Raw genomic sequence first — 19,835 nt, 5'->3', positions numbered from 1 at the left:
CTCAAAGGCCAAACTTCTCTCACACGAGACATCTGCAGGTCCCACGTGCAGGCTGCGTGCATGCGACTTGTGTGCACTCCAGCCACCAATTGTAGGCCACCCAGTCAGATATTTATTACTATTGATCTCGCTGGTCCTGGCTGAAGACTTTTGTTCTGCTGGCTCAAGGCTCTGACCTCAATTAAGTTATGAATTTCTATCCGATAGACTGATAGACTGGGAGTGCTTGGGCCCTGCCGTGGCCACGCTACCACGCTGGTTTAATTAGAATTAGCGGTGCTGCGAGTCGCCCTCGCTGCCTCATGGATCATGTTGTTTTAATATAAAGTAGAGGCGGAGGCAGAGAGGGATGGAGTGAAGGGGATGGTGGCATTGGCTGGGTGGGAGGGGAGAGTGATGAGGCGAGGGGAAAAGAGAGGCAGAGGGACAGGCAAAAAGCAAGTGAAAGAATGCGAGATGCAGTCATGGTGCTTAAAACTTTGGCTGCATTTTTCCTCCCATCACCTAAACTTAATGCTCACTTCCTGTTGCGCATTGAGGGCCCGTTGGGTTCACCTGCATGTCACCTGTCTGTCCTCTTTGTTAAACTAATCCTCCCTGTGTCACCTACGCTCTTAGTAATCCCAGTCTAAGGCCGACATTGTGAAAGTCTACCCCGACCATTCCTGCTAGTCTGGACCTAAGCCGTACCTTCTTAACTCCTCCTCCACGACTGAGTACACCTTTTATAAATGTGTTTCCGTAGCAACCCAAAGGGTTGCTGGGAAGATTAAAGTGTTTGGGATTTCCACCTAAAAAAACAAAAGTTGTCTGTGTGTGTGTGGGCGATGAGGCTTAGCCGTGGGTTTGAGATTACAGCATCTGGACAGCGAATGACCACACGTGGGGCCGTGTGGGACAAATTCCCAAACTTCAAAGTGAACAAAAAGAAGAATTACCAAAGTCTTGATTGGGAACAATGTAACTGAATATCTGAAACTTGTTTGTCTTGCTTTGATTTATTTTTTCCAGATTAAAACTGAAGGAACCAAACGGAATCAATGAGGTAATATTATTGAGAGAACAGTGTTGTGGTAAAACAGTGAACGGTTACTGATGATTTCTGTTGAACCTTTTAAAATACAAACCAGTCGGCTGACTGAAATGTTAAACCAGCCTGTGCTCAGAATGATTTCTTTTGACAAAGCTTGTGCGTTTGTGTTTAAACGTGTATTCATACGCAGCAGCTGTAGAAGTACTTTTATTCTCTTTTATTTAGCAAAGTGTGTTATGAATTTCATCAAAAGACTATTTTAACACCTACAACTGGCAAGTATCAATTTTAGAACCAAGATCACGTAGGACCATTTTTCCCTTTCTCCCCATGGAGTAAGAAAGTCAAATCAGTTGGCATATAATCAAATCTGCAAATGAAATAAAATATTTTAGTAAGGGACAAGATTGTTGACTATGGAGACTTTCTGGTATTCACGTGTTCTTTGAGCAGACTTTGGTTGACCAAAAGAGGGAACTGCAATCCCAGACCTCATGGCTACAGTTTGCTTTTTATTTATTTTACATTTAGAGACCAATGCACCGGGCGGGACGTCTCTGAACAACTAATCCACAAAGGGTTAAGTCAGCAGACTCGCCGCTAGCTTTCCAGATTGGTAATATGTTCTTTAATTGACAAAAAATGATTGATTCCAGTTTTTATCAAAGCATAATTCAGGTATTTGTAATACTAATTATATTTAACCTCCAAGGACCTGCGTCCACATATGTGGACCTCACATTTTGGGTTGTCTAGAACAAAATACTAAATTTTGGGCCTGATACCCACTTAGGACATCATGCTGCCACTGTTCTATCGAAATTTAAAGCGAATGTCCTCATGTGTGGCTCTTTTTCCTCAGAAACAAAAATCAAACGCACAGATTTACTCTGATTCTTCGTGGTTGTTTTTACATTCATCAGGTCCCACTCAGCCCAAATGCAAAGAGAAATTAAAAATGCTGCCATGAAAGACTTCGGAGGTTAAACAAATTTACAATGAATTTTCTCCTGTTTAGATCAATTTATCCCACTGTTGGGATGTAATGAAAGTCCTAAACTGCAATTTGCTAAATACTTATTTACCACCTTAGTATTTATATTAAAGTCTTAATTTCTCCTATTAAAATGCATTTGTCTTGCCACCAGTTGGTCTCGCTTGCTCCGGGTGTATTAGTCGAGGGATGCTGTGGAGGAGGAGCAGCGGGTTTTACTGCACCATAACCTGATCTACAGTTAGCAGGTGGCAGATCTGTGTATTCAAACACAGACAGCTACCTATTGTGGTCCCTCCCTGCCTTGATCCTGGATTAACTATCAAACGAGCCCTTAATGCAGGTTACCAGGGTTTGGGAACAATTCACTAAAACAATCAGTTGATTAATTTCAAACGATTTCCCCTCTTCTGCCAAGCAAATGATAATACTTTTGTTTTTAACTCCAAGCCCCCCTCCCCTTTTTTAATCAACAAATTAAGCATAAATCATGTTTGATCTTTATTTACTGGTTGCTCGGCAGTTGGTAGAGGTCGAGAAAGATTACTGGGCGCACTAATAGGCTACAAACAACCCAAACATGCCTCCGTTGCCCCTCGTGAACAACCTCTCACATTTCTTTTGTATTAAAAACACCCAAAACAAAGCAAAAATGAACCATTAAAACTACTTGTTACGTTTTCCATATTACCTCAGTGCAACAAAAATCATTCCCTTACTTTCTCCCCTCCTGAGTAAAGCCCACGACCAACTAACAAAAGGATGTTCCAGCATGTTCTAATGGGAGGCATATTATTCTGTAAGCTTCACAAAGTGAGATAATTTGGCATTGCAACACAGTGGCATGATTTAGCCGACTATATTTTCTGAGCCACCTCTTTGTCACCTCATAAATTTGCTTCCAGCAGCTCTGACACTGAGGTCCAGTTTCTTAATATTCAGCCTCCTGCACAGACGTGCTGCAGTACCTGAGAGGCGAGCAGGTGGAACATTCCCGGTGGCCTGAATACATGAATTCAGGCGAGTTTGCGATTGTGCCGAGATACAACATCCTGCCTCTGAAATATGTGTTTGTTTCTATACCCATCTTTCCACAAAGTAGATTTTAAAGACTGAATGTGATCACTTTGAGTCATTCACTAACGCCATCTTCATTCCGTTTGATTCAGGAGGAAGAAGGAAACAAATAAAACATGAAATAAATTCAGCGTGCCCAAATTTAGCCGATCCATTAGGACGACCTGGGCAGAGATTGAGGTTTCCCCAGTTTGACTGCTGAAGCGTCTTCTCACTTAGATGTATTATTTTAAAGATGGATACATGACTGTTTTATTTATAAAAAACAAGCTTCCATCTATACATCAATCCTCTTCTGCTGTCATTATCCTGATATGCAGTAAATCATCAGTGAAGTGTTTTGCAGTTATCCTGCTGTTAAGTCTTTTATGAGCCATTTGACACAAATCTACCACCTCCCTGCGAGCATTCGAAACAAAAGAGCCACGCATGACCACAAAAGAGAAAGTCATTTGTGAAATGTCCTGATTATGTGGGTTGTGCAACGTAAAACAATTTGCCTGATTACTTCCAATTGATTCGTCCTTACAGTTAAAACCTCAGTTGCACTGCACTGTGTCATGCCGCCGTGCAGGGGAACAGGAGTAATTTCTCCGATGTGCAGCTGAGCCAGCTTACCAAAGCTAAAGCCTCCTGGATGCTACTAAACCTCAGGGAGCCTAAACACTAGGCTAGCTACCAGCTAACTCAGTCTGCTAAAACCCTGAGGGATTTGTCTGTGGCACAAAGTGAATTAAAGGTGACCTTCTGAAAAGGATGGAGAGAAAAAGAAAGAGGGGAGTGGGGATGCAGGAGATGTCACCATTTTCTTTTAGTTTACTTGTCCATGTACAAACGAGTAGCCATGCCCTCATCCCACACAATGTCAAATTCTCTACATTATGACCACATGTTGTGTACAAGTCAACATAGAAATGCATTAGATCTGAGGTCATGCTGCAGTTTCTGCAGAGCTGTTTAATAAACCTCCCGCAGTGCGTTTGCTAACCAAGCTTTATTATTGTCAATAACTCAGGTTTCATTTCTTTAATGTTAAAACGACTCCTGTGATGATGATGATGATGGCATGAAGACTAGTCTAATATTAAATGATCACAAAGATTCAGAACTTGAGCGTGAAGTAGAATTCTCACATCACATAGTAACTGTGGTGATGTTTAGGCAGCATTTGACTTTGAAGGAGATTTTTACTATCAAGACACTTTCTTTAGAATACATAAAGGAAGAGTGTTACTCGCCTGAATGTTGATTTCTGCTTTGTGCTGTAGTAATAAAGACACCATCTCCTTGTGGCCTCTGTCACAGGCCCAGTGCAGGAGAGCCCGGCCCTGCAAAAATAAGAAATAATTGGTGTACGATAACATCAAAGACATGCAGGGATGACCAAACTTCCAAAGCCAAGATGTGTTTAAACTAGCGTGACGCTCTCAGTGTCGTGTCTGGTCAGACCAAATCAAGCAGGCTTGATACAAAGACACCTCGTCACCTCTCCTCCTTCTCTACCTCAAAGAAAAAAAAAAAAAAAAATAAGCCAATCGAGCTTTACAAAAGGTTATGAATGCCCATTCAGAAATCAGAGCCTTTGGACCGGTCCATAATGAGCCGAGTATAAAGTGATGAGACATGTGGACTCTGGCCTCATACAAACACTTATATGCACAAACTTTTACGCGGCTGAAGCAAAGTCCAAAGACTTCAAGGCAAATTGCAGAATGCTGCAAAGGTTGATTGATGCGACGCTGTGCACAAAACATGAGTAGCCTCCCTTCTCTCCCTCCCTTTCTCACACTCATGCACCATCCTCTCCTTAGGTCCAAGATCCTGCTCTAATAAAACCACGCAACCTCATTTTTCAGTGAGGCCAATTAGGTAAAGCTAACTCTCCAAGTCCAATTCTGTTGCTTAAATTATATTGATCACCACGGCTGCATGTTAAAATGGATACTTGTAAGCTGGGCTGGAATACCAATAAGTTGGCCTCTCTCTCCCGCTCTCAGGTGTGCTTCTGCTGACTGTTGCCCACATTTTCACTGAAGACCAAAGTGTGCAGGTTCCAGTGGGACATCACACAAACTCTGCAACTCCATAGGAGTATTTGTGCAGATCATCATGGCAGCACTGGATATTTATGGATATTTAAGTTCTGTCATAATCACAATATGAATATTTGAGTTAAATTGTGGCCAAAAGTCAAAATTACCATCAACAAAAAAACAAAACACAATTAAATTTTAAATTTCATTACTTTTTCCCCAGAAACCTCAAAGCAATACCTTTGAACATGGCTAATATATTACTATTGAAGAAGGTAACCCGCTTTTGTGCTGGCGCTCTGCTCTGATAGGTCAAAGTGGGTTAAATTCCTGACCAGTGTGGAGACTGTAAGTGCACCTCTGCAAAAAATAAAAGACATTAGCAAAGGAACAAAAGGTTAAAAGGTTCTTTTATCCTCTTAGTCCCAATAAACACCTATTGCATATTTGAGTACACAAACCACAGTATCCAAAACATTTACCCCACCGTCCCAGCAGTTAACACAGAGCTACACAAGATATTGAGATTCAGCTGCAGAGATTGTGAAGGAGCCTTTAGTGTTTCCTAGAAGACAAATATGCTGTACGCTGGTTATTTGTTGAGAGCAGAGTAGAGCTTTTGTCCACTCAAACATGCTCTGAAGCATGCTCACACTACAAGTATCTCCAAATGTAACACTACCTCTTAATGTGGTGAAAATCTAACTATAAATTACATTCTCAGCTCCCCGTTGCCACATAAAAAGTTCTCCAATTCCCGACATGCTGACTCAGACTCAACTGTAATTTAGATAAATACTGCTGGATGAAAAAAAAAAACTTCCTATTTTATATAAACACGACTATAATACGTTCACAGATGCAGCTTTTAAATATGGAGCTTTTTTAATATATTCAAAGCCATTCTTAATGCAGTCCGCTCTACATCTACAGATATTCTGGATCAGAACTGAAGCACAAACACCACATGTGATCTGTTGGGGTAATCGCCATTTATTCATCCAAACCGTAAATAGTTGTCAGTTGGTTTGGTTCAACTATGATCTGAACGCGTTACATAAATAAAAACTAGGGGGGGCATTTTTCTATCTAGTAATAAATTTTCACTGAATTTTAGGGAGGGAGAACATTCATGTCCCAACAGCTGACAGGATGAGCTCGCCTCACACATTCTAATGCATTTTTAAATTTCTCTGCCTTAGAGTCTGAGCTCTAAGGCAGAGCTTTTGTTTGTTGGTTGCTACTAGAAATGTGTAACACAGGTGGGTATTTGATCACTGCCCCAAACAGTGAGTGCTGGGAAGACCGCCTTTCTGTCTCTGAGCCACAGATGCAAATGATCGCTGCTCGCCAATAGAAAACTTCACTACTGCCCTCTCCTGTCCAGCAAGCTGAATTACAGCTAAGAGGCCAACAATGGCTGGGGACACAAAGCATTCTCACTGAGGTCCTTCAGCCATCTGGCCTTTGACTGTGAACTCACCAGCCGACTGCCTGTTTATCTGCATAGCGGCTGTGATGAAAGAGGCTGGGAGTGAGCCATTTGGCCTGGATGCTAACCAATCAAGGACAGATGAATGGAGTTCAGGGTCAATCCAGAAAACACCTCCTGATGCTAATAGCCGCTCATACAATTTACGCATTTCAGTCAGAGCAGCGATTCCCGCGTGTGGCCACAGATCACTGAAACCATTATGTAACGACGGCTGCGTGAGCTGCATGAGCTGTTCCCCCGGTGACCTGTATTTTTCATGATACGGGTCTGATCGCTTTTACCTTCCCCTCCCACACAAGGGGTCAGAGCCATGCAGCTGTTGCAGATTCAACAGACACGTCAGCCATACAATGAAGTTCTTCCTGACTCTGATTTTAATTTGCTACTATAGGCCTGTCCTCCTGCATTATGTATGAAAACTACAGTTCTGTCAAGTAACACTTTGTCAAGTCAATCATGCAACCAGTGGAGTGTGACTGAGCTTTGCAGATACCTCTTCATCCCGTATATTGACGTCCACGTTCTGGGAGGTGATGGCGTTGGTGATGTATTCGATGTTATTGTCTCTGCAGTAGTCAAAGATGTTCTTATCCTCTTCCCTGAGAACATGGGGGGGGAAATGAACAGTTATCAGTTACCATAATATTTATAATTATTAATATGGTTTTACTTTAACTGAGATTTCGGCAGGTTTCTGGAAACAAATGTTGCCCTTTAGCACCACAAACCAAAATCCATTCATTTTTTGGGAAGATTGAACTGAAACTATGTCCATGGGCAAAAAGCTTTTTATTAGCAGATTGTGTAGCTCATCATGCGGTCCTTCAAAATAGAAAGTGCAGGTACACCACACAAGCAACACGTTGTCACATTAGTGGTAATGGTAGCAGCTAGCATAGTGAAGCAACCACAGACGTAACAGATAACATCTCTCATAGAAAAGCAGCAGCCACGCGTCCCAGATCCCTCGGGAGCACCGGCGTATGACACATGCACACAGAGCCATCCCACCTCTAATTATCTCTCTGTGTCTCTAATCACCTCTTGGCATTGGGAACAGGAGTGCATGCTGGGAGAGAAGAGGGTGCAGTGGTGGAGGAGGGACGTTGGGTGAGGGGGAGAGAAGGGGCAAAATCTCATTTAGAGCTTTACGCCTTCCCTTTCCTCTGCCCATGCCGGCCATTCAGATTAATTCAATTTAGTGCTCTATTGTTCGACAGGAAACCCTGCAAACCTGCCGCTTTACCGCTCCCACACAGTCAGTCATCCCCAAGGCAAATCCCCCACTTCCTGTTTCTGACGCCAGCGTGCTCTGCTGCACTGGGCCTCAAAAGTCCCAGAGCGCGAGCGCGCACACACACGGCATTTTGGGACATTTCACCTGCTGTACCTCCTGAGCTACAGCTGCCTCCGAGTTAGACCCAGTCAGGTATCGTCTTATACAACCAAAGCAGTCTTCTGTTAGAAATGTGAAGCAGATTTGGTTGAATTCAAGCACAAAAGCAACTTGAGTGTCAGAAACAATTTTTACGTTCAAAGTTGTCACATTTGGCACAGAGGAGATGACGAGCTCAGCGTTTTAAAGAACGAGGCAGCTGCCTGGACCGACCACACAGGAAACAGGACAACCCGAGCAAACAAAGCTCCTCTCTTTGAGCATCCTCACTATCGGACAGGTTTCGCACGTTTTACCATGAAATCGGGCAGCTAAAGACCGTTTAGCATCCAATCAGACTGATTCTGACATGTGTGCTCTCCTCTGTGGCGTCCTAAAATTCCAGGCTGCAGTTAATGTATGAAAACAGCCACAGTATCACAATCTTGATACCAGAGATCCAGCACACACTAAAGATCCTGCACAGCAAACATCAGGGAGATAAATCTCACTTGCCATCAACACAATCTACGCTTCGAGTTCGTTCCCACTCCGACACAGCAAAACACAAAGGAAGTTGTATCTGCAGTTTGCTCTTTAATGCTCCTCTGCACTTCCTTTTCTTCCTCCCTTTCTCGTGCCCTTGCCTCCCATCACCTCCCTCTTCTCATCAGCCTTTGGTGAATTATGAATAACTCATTACACTTTTATCACAGACAGGTTATGTATGAGCACATTCATTTGCATAGCCCTGATTACCACTGCTATGTTTATTCATGAGACACCAAGCTGGGCTCCACCTACTTCCTTGTCTGATGGCCACGCTGACCCCAAATGTCCCTGATGTGTGGCCGCCATCCGTCTCCCCCGGCAACTAATCAATAGGGCGACTCATCAGTCTTTCGTCGATGGTCGACGGGGCTTGCTTGACATATATAAAGCACAAGCGAACCCTGCATGTGCGCATGCAGATCGCTAAAGGGTTAGATTGGGGTTATTAAAAATGTAAATAAAAAAGCTCACGAAGGAAGGAAAGCACACAATTTTTCGTTTTGATCCTTTCCATTAACACTGAAAACACACACACACACACACACACACACACACACACACAGGCTATAAACAAACTAATGATTAATGTGGGTCCTATAAACGACATGACATCAACAGCGCCGCAAAGCATGCTGGGAAGGTCACAGGCTACTCTGTCATCACTGGGGTACCAATGGTTTTGTGTTTGTGTGTAAGAGTGTTACGTGCTCACATGTGTGTGTCCAGTCTGGTGTACTGGCAGATATGTCCTTCATCCATCAGGCTAAACTGGTCACAGTGGTGGAGAACACTCATCTACCTGGCCTGAGCTTCACTGATCAACACCATGGCCACACCATTCATCAAACAAACACACACATACACCTACACAATCTGTCACCACATTCCCTGCAGGGCCCTGGTCGATCCCCTCGACGAGGCCGAGTTCCACGGAAGTATGAGAAACTCGAATAACTCAGCTTCGGCTTCCAGCAGAGCGTTCGGACAACAAAGCCTCCATTGTTTATCCCAATCCTTTTTCAGGGTGGGGGAGAGAATTACAAGTGTAGCATTCAAAGGCTCCTCAATCACACAGTGATCAGCTCAGTAGTCCAGGGATATCGCTAATCAATCCTGCTTTTGTCGATGCATGCTCCACACACGTCTACAAACACACACGCGCTCCAAAGTCGAGATGAGCAGCGAGCAATGCAATTAACTGTCTGGTTAACAGGTGCTTAGCTGTTTAGTATGGAGAGGATCCGCGTGTTTCTGTGTGAGCACAAGGAAATTGAAATGCAGCAGAGCAGTGAGTGTGACAGTTCTGGCAGGTTGTGCAAGGACCTGGATGAAAACCTGCAGCAACGTATAGTGAAGACTGTATGTTTAGGCGTGCACAAGTGTGCAGATTTTTGCCTTCCTGGTTCCCACGGGAGGCATCGTTGCTATTGGATATCACCAAGAGGAGCGCTGTTCTGGGAACCCTGCTTCACCCTCCTCGCTCTGCTGTACCCAGGTCGTCTTCATCACCCCCACCCCGACGCAAAAAAATGAAAAAAATAAATCCATAATTAAAAAGGGGAGCCCGCCTCTTCCCAAGACCGTGCATACTAATCACATGCAGCCATTTATGATGAAAACCTGCAGGAATCACACATCTCATTTTCATCTCCAATAGAGCTCTTTTTCATTGAAATGAGGATGAGCTTTTTAAGCTTGAGCAGGTCTGCCAGGCAAGAGTAAATGGAGAATGTGTTTCATTAACATAAATCAGAACTGGATGACGTCTCTGGGCCTGAACTGCAGTTATGGTCTGTTGAATATAATCAAATACTGCATCAACAATGCCAGACTTAGACCGACCTGAGCATTAAATAAGCGGCGATTCACAATTGGAGGAAAAAGATGAGTCTGTTCAAGCTTGTGTTAGGATGTCAGTAGATTTAATTTCTGAGATATGCAGATACCTGATCATCTCTTCTTGGTATAGGGAACTGACTGCTGCACCGAAGCCTGTTCTCCTTTCCGCTCCTCGTCTTTCCTGTAACAACAGTGAGAAATGCAACATCAACAGTGAAGGCCACACGTGCTGGCTGAAGCCACACAACAATAAATGCAGTAAACCCAGAGCATGCATATTTGGTGCACATACACAAACACATATTTAACCACCTACATCACACTCATTTATTTGGTATTGCTGAAGGACATTTAGTTATCATTGGTGTGTTTACATATTTACAACAAATCTTAATTGACTTCTTTTTTGCTTGTTTTACCAGTGATGGTGGTCTGTTCAGTGGCAGAGATCTGCTGGTACCAAACAGCTGCTGTGAAAAGTAGCCAATTAAATACAGGTGTTTTGGAACATGTTGATTGGGACATACCAAGTGTTGCCACATGGAGGGGGCGGGGGGGGTGGGGGGTGGTTTCTGTTATTTAAACTATTAAACTAACTCTTTGTTGTGCTTTTTGATATTAGATAGTGTGTCAGAGTTTGTTCTCCCCACGTGTCTAAATTGTGCTGATGAGCCAGCTGCTGTCCCTCAGCTCAGTGTTTGGTTTGTTTGTGATTATTAAAGCCCAACGCTTAACCAGCTCAGTTCCTCAGGTATGGTAGCAGCGGTGGGATCAGTCACCTCAGGACACAGGCCTTTTTCAACAAACCAGTTTTTTCTTTCTAACTTTGACTCCCTTCCTGTACTTCTTCTGAGACTTGCACTGTGGAGATATGAGACTAGAATAGGTGAGGATCACACAGCTAGTGAAAAGCATGTGGAGACCTGAGCTTCTAATATGGCTGATGATGAGGGAGAAGATATCAAAGAGATAAAACTGAAGGAACTGGCTGGGAGCTTGCAAACCTTCATGGGACAGCATGTAGCAGCAACACTGAAATGCAGACTTGCACGTCGACCGACCCAGACCCACTGGAAGCTCCTGATGACGGAGATCACCGTCACAGGTCCAGCTACATCCCACCAGAAGTTAACTTCAGAGTCAGGTCAGTAACTCTTCTGAGCCAATATTACAAACATAAACTGAAGATGGTATTGAGCATTTCCTTGTTACCTTTGGGAGAATTGCAGCTGCCTGGACATGATCACATTCAGACTGGTTCTTCTGCCTCATTCGTCTACCTATAATGTTAAGGCCCCAATGTGCCTCAGTTCATATGAATGTTTATCAACTTTCATTTTCAGTTTCCTTCATATTTATCCTGATTAGAACCTCGGGGAGCTTTCTGGGAGGGTAAAGGAGTTGTGTGGGGAAATGGATTCAGCCTAAAAGTGAAAGAGTGCAGTGAAGTAATTAAGGAACAATAGTTAGGAATGTTCTAATCCTAAAACAGCCGCTGAAGCTGCCATGCTTGCTGACGTCTTTGTGGAAACCCAAAGGAAGGGACAGCCACTGAGTAAGACTTTTGATGAGTATGTCTGCAGGCCAGTATCATCACACCATCGCATTGGATGCGTCGGAGACTTGGGGCAACTTGGGGTTCAGCATCTTTCCCAAGGATACTTTGGCATGCACACTGGAGCATCCAGGAATCTCACCATCAACCTTCCAATTGATAGATGAGCTCCTCTGCGTCCTGAGCTACAGACACCCTGATAGGAATACCAATAAGTTACTATTGTTGCCATAAGGTCACACTAAGTCCAACAAAACTGACCCAAATGTGTTTTTAAAACAACAGAAATGTTGTTTGGGGGGCAATAAACCTCCAAAAAAAACCTGTTGTGCAGTCAGAGCTTTTGCCAAGCACCCAGCCTTCTCTAGCTTAGTTTACCAGCCTTGGGTTTCTTCTCCAGTGACAGCGGGATGGGCCCATCGATTCTCTATAAAGCAGGCTCCTACCTCTAATCTTTGAGAAACTAAAGCTGGCAAACAGTTCAGATGGTGTAAATCTGAAACGACTCTTTGGGGGCTTCAGACATGACCTCACTGCTAATAAATGGCCAACAAAATGTGCAATAGTTTTAAATGCATCATGTCTTAATTTTGTGACTATTGTTAATCTTCTGTTTTCATGTGATCCCACATTACATTCAGCTCAGCCAAGACTTTATTACCCAGACTATTCTTTGTGGGCCAACCTTGACTCACAAAAGAGCCCACACAAATCTGATTTCAGAAAATAGGCAGAGTGGGGAGAACATGACAAGCGAAGCAAAACTGTGCGTGCACTTTTGGGACAACCTAATTCACTTCAGAAACTCGGAATATTCGCTGATGCACTGGCCCTGCTCCTCTGCAGTATAATGCAATATAAAGGCAGTGTCTGCTCAACAATTGAGACAGGAACAGAGGTCAAACTGTGGCTATTATTCTCTCCCCTGCTTCTCTGTCTATGCACTTCTACTTACACCATTTAACTGTGCTTCCAAAAGAATAGCTGCTGCCATGCTATGGCGCTTTGTTAACACTAATAGAATCAGGTTCTTTACAGGCAGGGTAGCGGTGCTTTTGCTGGGCCCACCCCTGGTATTGTGTGGCTTAGGGCAGAGTCAGCGAGTATTGCCCCACAGCTTGGTGGAAGAGAAACGTGTCAGGATGGGATACGTGGTTGACAGTGATGCTATTTGGGAGACACAAATGAATGGATGGGGGGGGGGGCAACAAAGTGAGTGGAAGACTGGGAGAGGAAATGGGGGGAAAAGAGAAAGAAGCACAGACTGCCTTTAAAAATGAATGTTTCAGTGTTCCTTTGCTTTGCAGCCAAGTTGTAGCTGTGCATATGTGACTGTGTGCCCATCCCTCTGAGTAAAGAGTGCACGCTCTCATGTTCACATGTGCTCTGTGTATCACGAACACGGCAAACCAGAGTCATGATGCGGTGTAAATGAGAACAGAATCAACGATCTGCAAGTCTCAAACATATATTTTAGTCACAATCCAATATAGAAAACATTGACATTTTTAAACTGAGACATTCGTCTATTTTGTGTAAAATAAGAGCTCATTTTGAATCAGATGGCAGTAACATGTCTCAGAGTTTGAGGAGTGCAACATAAGACTGGAAAAGTGAGCAGTATTTAAAAGAAACAGCTGGAGGAACATTTTATTGCATGCCTGTGACCTTCAGGTGCACGAGTCTGTCATTAAAGTCACTGCATGGGCTCATGAACAGTTACAGAACTAAAATGTTCACCATGTCATCCACAAACGCAGGTCAGAGCTCTATCATACGAAGAACATGTGAACATGATCCAGCCGTCTTCTCCGGGCCAAAGGTCATTTAAAATTGTCTGAAACAAAGTGTAAAACTGTTTTGTGGTGAGATTGATCAAAACTTTATGGAAAACATGAACACGCTGTCCTCTGGACTAAAGAGGAGCAGGACCAAAATCCTGCATCTGTGATTGTAACGGGGGCATTTGTGCCTCTGGAACATGATCGTTTCAGAATTTCAGTACTGATGAGTGCTTTGAACATCTGGAAAGGCTGAAAGAAGCTCATCTAGAAGCTCCCATCCAGATGAGCTTCTTTCAGGGACGGCCGTGCGTATTTCTGGAAGATGATGCTGATCTAAGAAGAGTCCAGGTGCTGAAGAGGCCTGCCTATAGTCAAGATGTTTCCCAAACGGAAAACATTTGGAGCTTCATGAGATGAAGAATATGACAAAGACCCAGGACCGCTGAGCAGCTAGAATCTTATATCAGACACGAGTGAGACAAAGTGCACCAGCTGAGCAGACGCCTTTCAACCACAACCTGGGACCCTTTGCTGAGAGTCTTCCCCTGCTCGCTCTCCCCCTTTTTCTAGTCCACTCTTCACTGCTGAACTGTTTAAAAAAAAAAAAAGAAGCCAAAAAGCAAACGAACAAACAAACAGAACGAAAGAATGGGACAACGTCCTCTCCCTAAAGTCCAGCAGCCGGTCTCCTCAGTTTGCAGATGTTTACACACTGTTGTTAAAAGAAGATATGTAATATATCTGTAGATATCAATATCTAACAGTGACTTTAATAGATTATCAGAGAGTGTAAACACTTCCCTTTGTGACTAAACTGTGACACTGGTGCTCACTCACTGCTGCTACAAACTTTATCATTCCAACTTTTAGATGATCTATAAAACAAAGTATAAAAATAAGTGTTTTATCAGTATGACGATTATACTCCATTACTGCAAACCATCCAAGGTTGGTGTTGAAACCTAATGTTGTCCCAAAGAGCAACCTGTTTATGGCACAGCTAAGAAAAGAGTGTGTAGAGATGTAAACAGTCACTATACAAATTAGCACATCCCAACAGCCTTAATATGAACATTTAAATAATTACTATTCCAAAATATCAGCCACTGAGGAAACCTGCGCAAAATTTTCATTTTTCTTTCTAAATGTGCAGAAAATGAGCAGCAACAAAATGACAATGTGACAGTGACACCTCCTGGTGAACACTGGGTACTTCACAGATGGTTCTGTTCTATATCTGTCATCCTTTTTGGCCTAATTTCAGACATCTTACCTTTAAAGGTCTGTTTTAGTTCATGTACATTTCCAGAATTTGTTATCAGGTGTATAAGGTCAGAAATTGACAAGAACCAGGAAGAAACAGAATGACACTGTCGTTCCTTATGTGGTAACTCGGAATTTTCTCTATGCATAAACATCACAGTGCACTTCTGATCCAGCAACACCCTCAGACAAACCTGGTTCACCCCCGAACACAAGCTAAACAGCGTAGTGTACCATGTGAGGAGTGCTCGGACCATAAGAGAAACAACACTCCACAGACGCATGGCACAACAAGAAAGCCGCCTCATAAGGACAAGACGCAGCTGTCCACCTTCTCTTGAAGGGGAAAGGACGCTCTTCAATGATGCCAATGTTCAGATTTTTCACAGATTATTTGAGAAAGGAGCCCATCTATGTCCACTGTGACTGACCCCTGGTGACAATGACCCACGCCTTTTTTTTCCACACCTGGGCTCACGGGATCACTACCTCCAAGAGTGCAGCCTCGTCTAGAGGTCAGACACCTGAAACTCTCAAATCTCTTGTTTTAGAACAGAAGAAGCCTCTTGGATGGGAGGGGAAACATCTTCAAGAAGCAAAGAGTTCAGTTGCCTTCTTTTCAAACACTTCAGACTACCGTGACCTGGATGACTGAGAAATTACAGACATTAGTCTATAACCAGAAAATGTGTAAAGTGACGAGAACCAGAAACTCTTTCTACATATATTCAAAAACAAGACCATAAAAGTCATAAGGAGCATGATGAATGGCAACACTGACATTCAACATTCTCTACTAAAGGACCATCTTCCATAAAATCAAATTATTACTACAAAGAAAACTGTTGCAGTAAAGGCTGAGCTGAAAGCAAACGAACTGTTATAAATGTATAATTAATGTTTTATAATCTATGTTATCATAAGATCCATTGTAATAAAAATGTTCATTTGATCTCTTTATAAACTTACTGGTGTGACCCTCCACAACAGTCACAACATTAACCCACCTCTGCATCGGTTTAGAAGCAAAATGTGGATTAAAAATAAATTCTCAGGAATTACCTTCGTGCTGCCTTCAGGGTCTAAGATGTTGACACAGGAAATATACTCTTGCATTGCTTGTTCCTGATCCATGTCTCCAAGCTGCTTCCAGGCTTGCCTGTTATGATATCACAATTACCAAAGTAATCACTGTTAAAGCTTTTCACACGCCGTGAACTAAAACATGAAAATAGAAATATTAGATTCACTGACTTTGGGGGAATCATTTTAATACTTTGCAAGCGGATGGGCTGTTTGTGAATAGTGGTTTATTTTAAGTAGCATAAACATTTTTCTTCATCAAGCATCTGAACGTGGATCCCTGAGCCTGGTTCTGCCAGAGGTTCCTGTTTAACAGGGACTTTTTCCTTTCCAGTGTTGCCAAGTGCTCGTTCGTAGGGGGTCGTCTGATTGTTGGACTTTTCTTTTTATTATTGAAGGTTCTTTGCCTTACAATGAGGCGACTGGTGCCATTTAAGTAAAAGTGAATTGAATTGACTTACTTGACCTATAAGGCTTTAAAATATGTGCAAAGTGAAATCTGGGCTACTTACCATTTTCTTTGTCCTTCAAAGTCAAAGAAACCAGGTTTTGGTGTATTGCACTTCCCCACTTTGACCTATAGATACAAAATCACATTACATATCTGATTTAATGTCGCCTGCAGTTGTGAGCCTGACTCGATTAAATACCAGAGGAGTCACGTAAATGCTGAGATTCATGGCGTGTGGGGGGTGTCCCGTCTAAAGCAGCGTGGTGCAACTACTTGAAGGCTCGAGTGTGGCCGACACACGCACAGTGACATTAATCGTACAATCACCTGTTTGTAGCGAGCGTACAGGTACAGCAGCTGGTCCCTGCTGGCCGTCTGTATCAAGTCTTTTACGCGGTCGGCGGCAGACTCGAACTCGCGCTCCAGCTCTTCTCCCTCCAGCCGGTCCCCCACCTCCATGGCGCTGCAGTCAAATTTACTCAAACCCAAGTCCGAATCCGAGTCCGAGCCTGCTCCACCGAGGGGCTCTCCTGTGTCGGGCCGGGCTGGATCCGTACCTGAGCCCGTCGCGGTGTCCGGAGAGGACGACGGCGAACCAGAAGCCATTGTTATTATTGTTTATAGCGTCTCAAACGACGGGAGCCGCGGATCTCCGTGAGAAACGCGGAGAAGCGTACGGAGAGCAGCTGCCTGTTATTTATATTATGTCTGCAAAGTGTTTCAGCAAAGACTTGGATTTTAATCCGTTATCGTAGCAAATCCGCAACAGTCGGATCTCTTTCTGCCGTTGGTCCGTGGCTGGTACTGTCAATTTAAAAGCGCCGGTAAAAAATCGCTGTTAGTAAGAAAGGTTCCGACTCTGGTGCGAGTAAAGACGCGAACACGCGCTTTTCTGTATATTTGTTATGAATGATTAAACAAAAACTAAATATTGTCTAAATGAAAATAAAATGTTTGAGTTTTTTTCTGGTTGCTGTGTACATGTCACGTTATCGTAGGTCAGCGGACACCGAATAATATATATTAGCTGGCTAACTTAAGCGCTAAAGTAGCTTGCAGTGGGTTTGTTGATACTTTGGGTGGAAAAATGTTTCTTGAAATCTCCTCAAATAAAAATAAAAAACTACGTAAAGTACAGCCATTTCTTTATATTCTGCTGGAAAATTGGAAATGGGCACAACAACTGATTAAACAAATCTGCAAAGATAAATCAAAATAAAGCCTATAAGGCAAAAACAAAGTCTGTTCCATTCTAATGACTTTGAAAGTCAATATTTGTTTTGAACACAGTTATTCCTCATAGCCCGAAATCTCTGTAGTAAGCTTTCTCGTCCTGTCTGTACACAGCAAATTCAAAAGTGTTAAATGTTTTGGTGTTAATAGTCTTCTTGCAAAAGTAGAGTTAATTTTACTCTAAGCAGAGTCACATTCTTTTAATGTAACTCTGAGGTGTAAAATGATAGTAGTTAAAATCGAGTGTTAAAAATGAGTGTTTCTCTGTCAAATCTGGAGGTGTTACAATGGAAACATTAACTCTTGACCTCTTAACTCTGAACTCCTACAGGGGCTATGACACCAACAGAGTAAATTCACAGACTCCGCCCCCAGCACGGCTCCAATCGAAGCTGAAGTGAAGCCGTTTCAGAACATTTTGCTCTACATATTTGAGTTGTTTGCCATGCTTGGTAAGTCATTTTTTCAAAGATTGTTTCAATTATTATTATGAGCTTTTACTTCTGTGGCTCTTTGGAGTTGAGACAAAGCTGTGTGAAAGGCATTAGCCATGTTGCTCGCTGATAGCATAATATTCTGTTTTAGCTAGCTGAAAGGTATTGTTTGCGGGCAAATACCACAGCCTTGAAAAAAGCTTGCATGTGAATTTTCAGTCAAACTTTTGGTCAAATACACCTAAAACAATGTCTAGAATGTGAAATGTTGGTATAATGGTGCTACTTGAAGCCTGAAAACGATCGCCCATAAAAAAAAAAAAAACGAGCAAACAGCAGTAGCTGACGTCCTGACTGGATTCTACGTTAGCATAGATCCCTCCAGAGTTTTGTGCACACGGTTTAGGTAAAAATGAAAAAGGTTGAGGTTTTACATTTAGTTCAGTATTACCTGTTGCCTGTGTCCTTGTCTTTTGGGAAAATACTTTACACAAGTAATGGCTCAAAGAGGATTCCTTTTTTATTTTTTACTGTGCTGCAATTGTTTACTGGATTATTTGTGCCATTAATTAGTGTCAACTAATTTTTATTCAATCTCCACACAGGATATGCTTGTGAAGATGGAATATGGGGGAGAGCAGAAGTGCGCTGAAGTTCCACAAAGGGATGAATGAAGGACATGCATATTGTATTGAAGAAATAAGTGATGAGATGCTGTTATTTGCATTTACCATGTCAGACCTTTTGATAAACAAAATTCTAATGAAAGTGAGAACATGTACACTGTTACATCTTTCAGAAAATGTTTTGAAATTGTGGTGCACAGTTCAGAATAAATGTTTTTCAAAAACCATTGCGTCTTTTTAGTAAATGTTTATTTCCAAAAGAAATTTCTAGAAGTTCAGAACAGTAAAATTCCCGCTTTTTAGAGTGAATTAGAAGATAACTCTTACGTGGTTAAACTAAAATACTCTTTGAGAGTTAATATATAAACTCTTAACACCAAGTGTTAAATTATCAACTCCAGACAGATTTGGTGTTTAACACTAAATCAGAGTTAACGTACCAACTCTCCAAAAAGAGTTAAATTAACACTCTCTGGTGTGGACCCATATAGACACTTTAATAGTGTTGAAATCAAATCCGACAGTGTTAATTTGGACATGCTGGATTTGCTGTGTAAGGAGTCTTCAGCAATAGTTCTCAGGGCTTCTTGAAGGACATTCAAAGCTCTTCTTTGGATGTTGGCTGCCTGTTGTTCTCTTCTCTGTCACGCTGCTTCAATAATGTTGAAGGCCAGTCCATGTTTTTCTGTCCAGATATGCTTTTGCTGCATTAGCAGTGAGGTTGGGGTCATTGTCATGCTAACAAATGAAGCCAGTTGCTCAGATGCTTTCCAGGTGGTATGGCAAGGTGGATCAAAATGGGATGGTACTTTTTGTTTTCGCAGTTTCATTTGACAAGATGTCTAGTCGAGTTTATTTCCTAGTTCTTAAGTAATAATAAGACACACCTCAGCCTTTCCTCGTTGTCTTTTTGGCAGCCGCTATTACACAGAGATCATTTCTAATGGTCCTTCAGCTGCAGGGCCAAATGTTTCTATCAGGTACCGTGTCAGGTCTTTCCTGGACTTT

The 19,835-nt window shown here is 42.6% G+C and overlaps 1 protein-coding gene across 1 annotated transcript in view; it reads right to left on the bottom strand.

The window, feature by feature from the left end:
* The window catches only part of acbd6 (acyl-CoA binding domain containing 6), a 29,000-nt gene extending 11,654 nt beyond the window's left edge, over nucleotides 1-17,346 (bottom strand). The window contains exons 1-6 of the mRNA XM_026158724.2: nucleotides 16,862-17,346; nucleotides 16,596-16,660; nucleotides 16,063-16,159; nucleotides 10,506-10,579; nucleotides 7,126-7,231; nucleotides 4,343-4,432 (exon numbers count right to left, since the gene is read on the bottom strand). Coding sequence (XP_026014509.1) covers nucleotides 4,343-4,432; nucleotides 7,126-7,231; nucleotides 10,506-10,579; nucleotides 16,063-16,159; nucleotides 16,596-16,660; nucleotides 16,862-17,140 — 711 coding nt within the window. The 5' untranslated portion in view covers nucleotides 17,141-17,346. The remainder of the gene's footprint in view (nucleotides 1-4,342; nucleotides 4,433-7,125; nucleotides 7,232-10,505; nucleotides 10,580-16,062; nucleotides 16,160-16,595; nucleotides 16,661-16,861) is intronic.
* Between the last annotated feature and the right edge of the window lie 2,489 nt (nucleotides 17,347-19,835).

This window comes from Astatotilapia calliptera, chromosome 23, assembly GCF_964374335.1.
Source record: "Astatotilapia calliptera chromosome 23, fAstCal68.1, whole genome shotgun sequence".
NCBI lineage: Eukaryota > Metazoa > Chordata > Actinopteri > Cichliformes > Cichlidae > Astatotilapia > Astatotilapia calliptera.
This window is presented reverse-complemented; position numbering and strand designations above follow the sequence as displayed.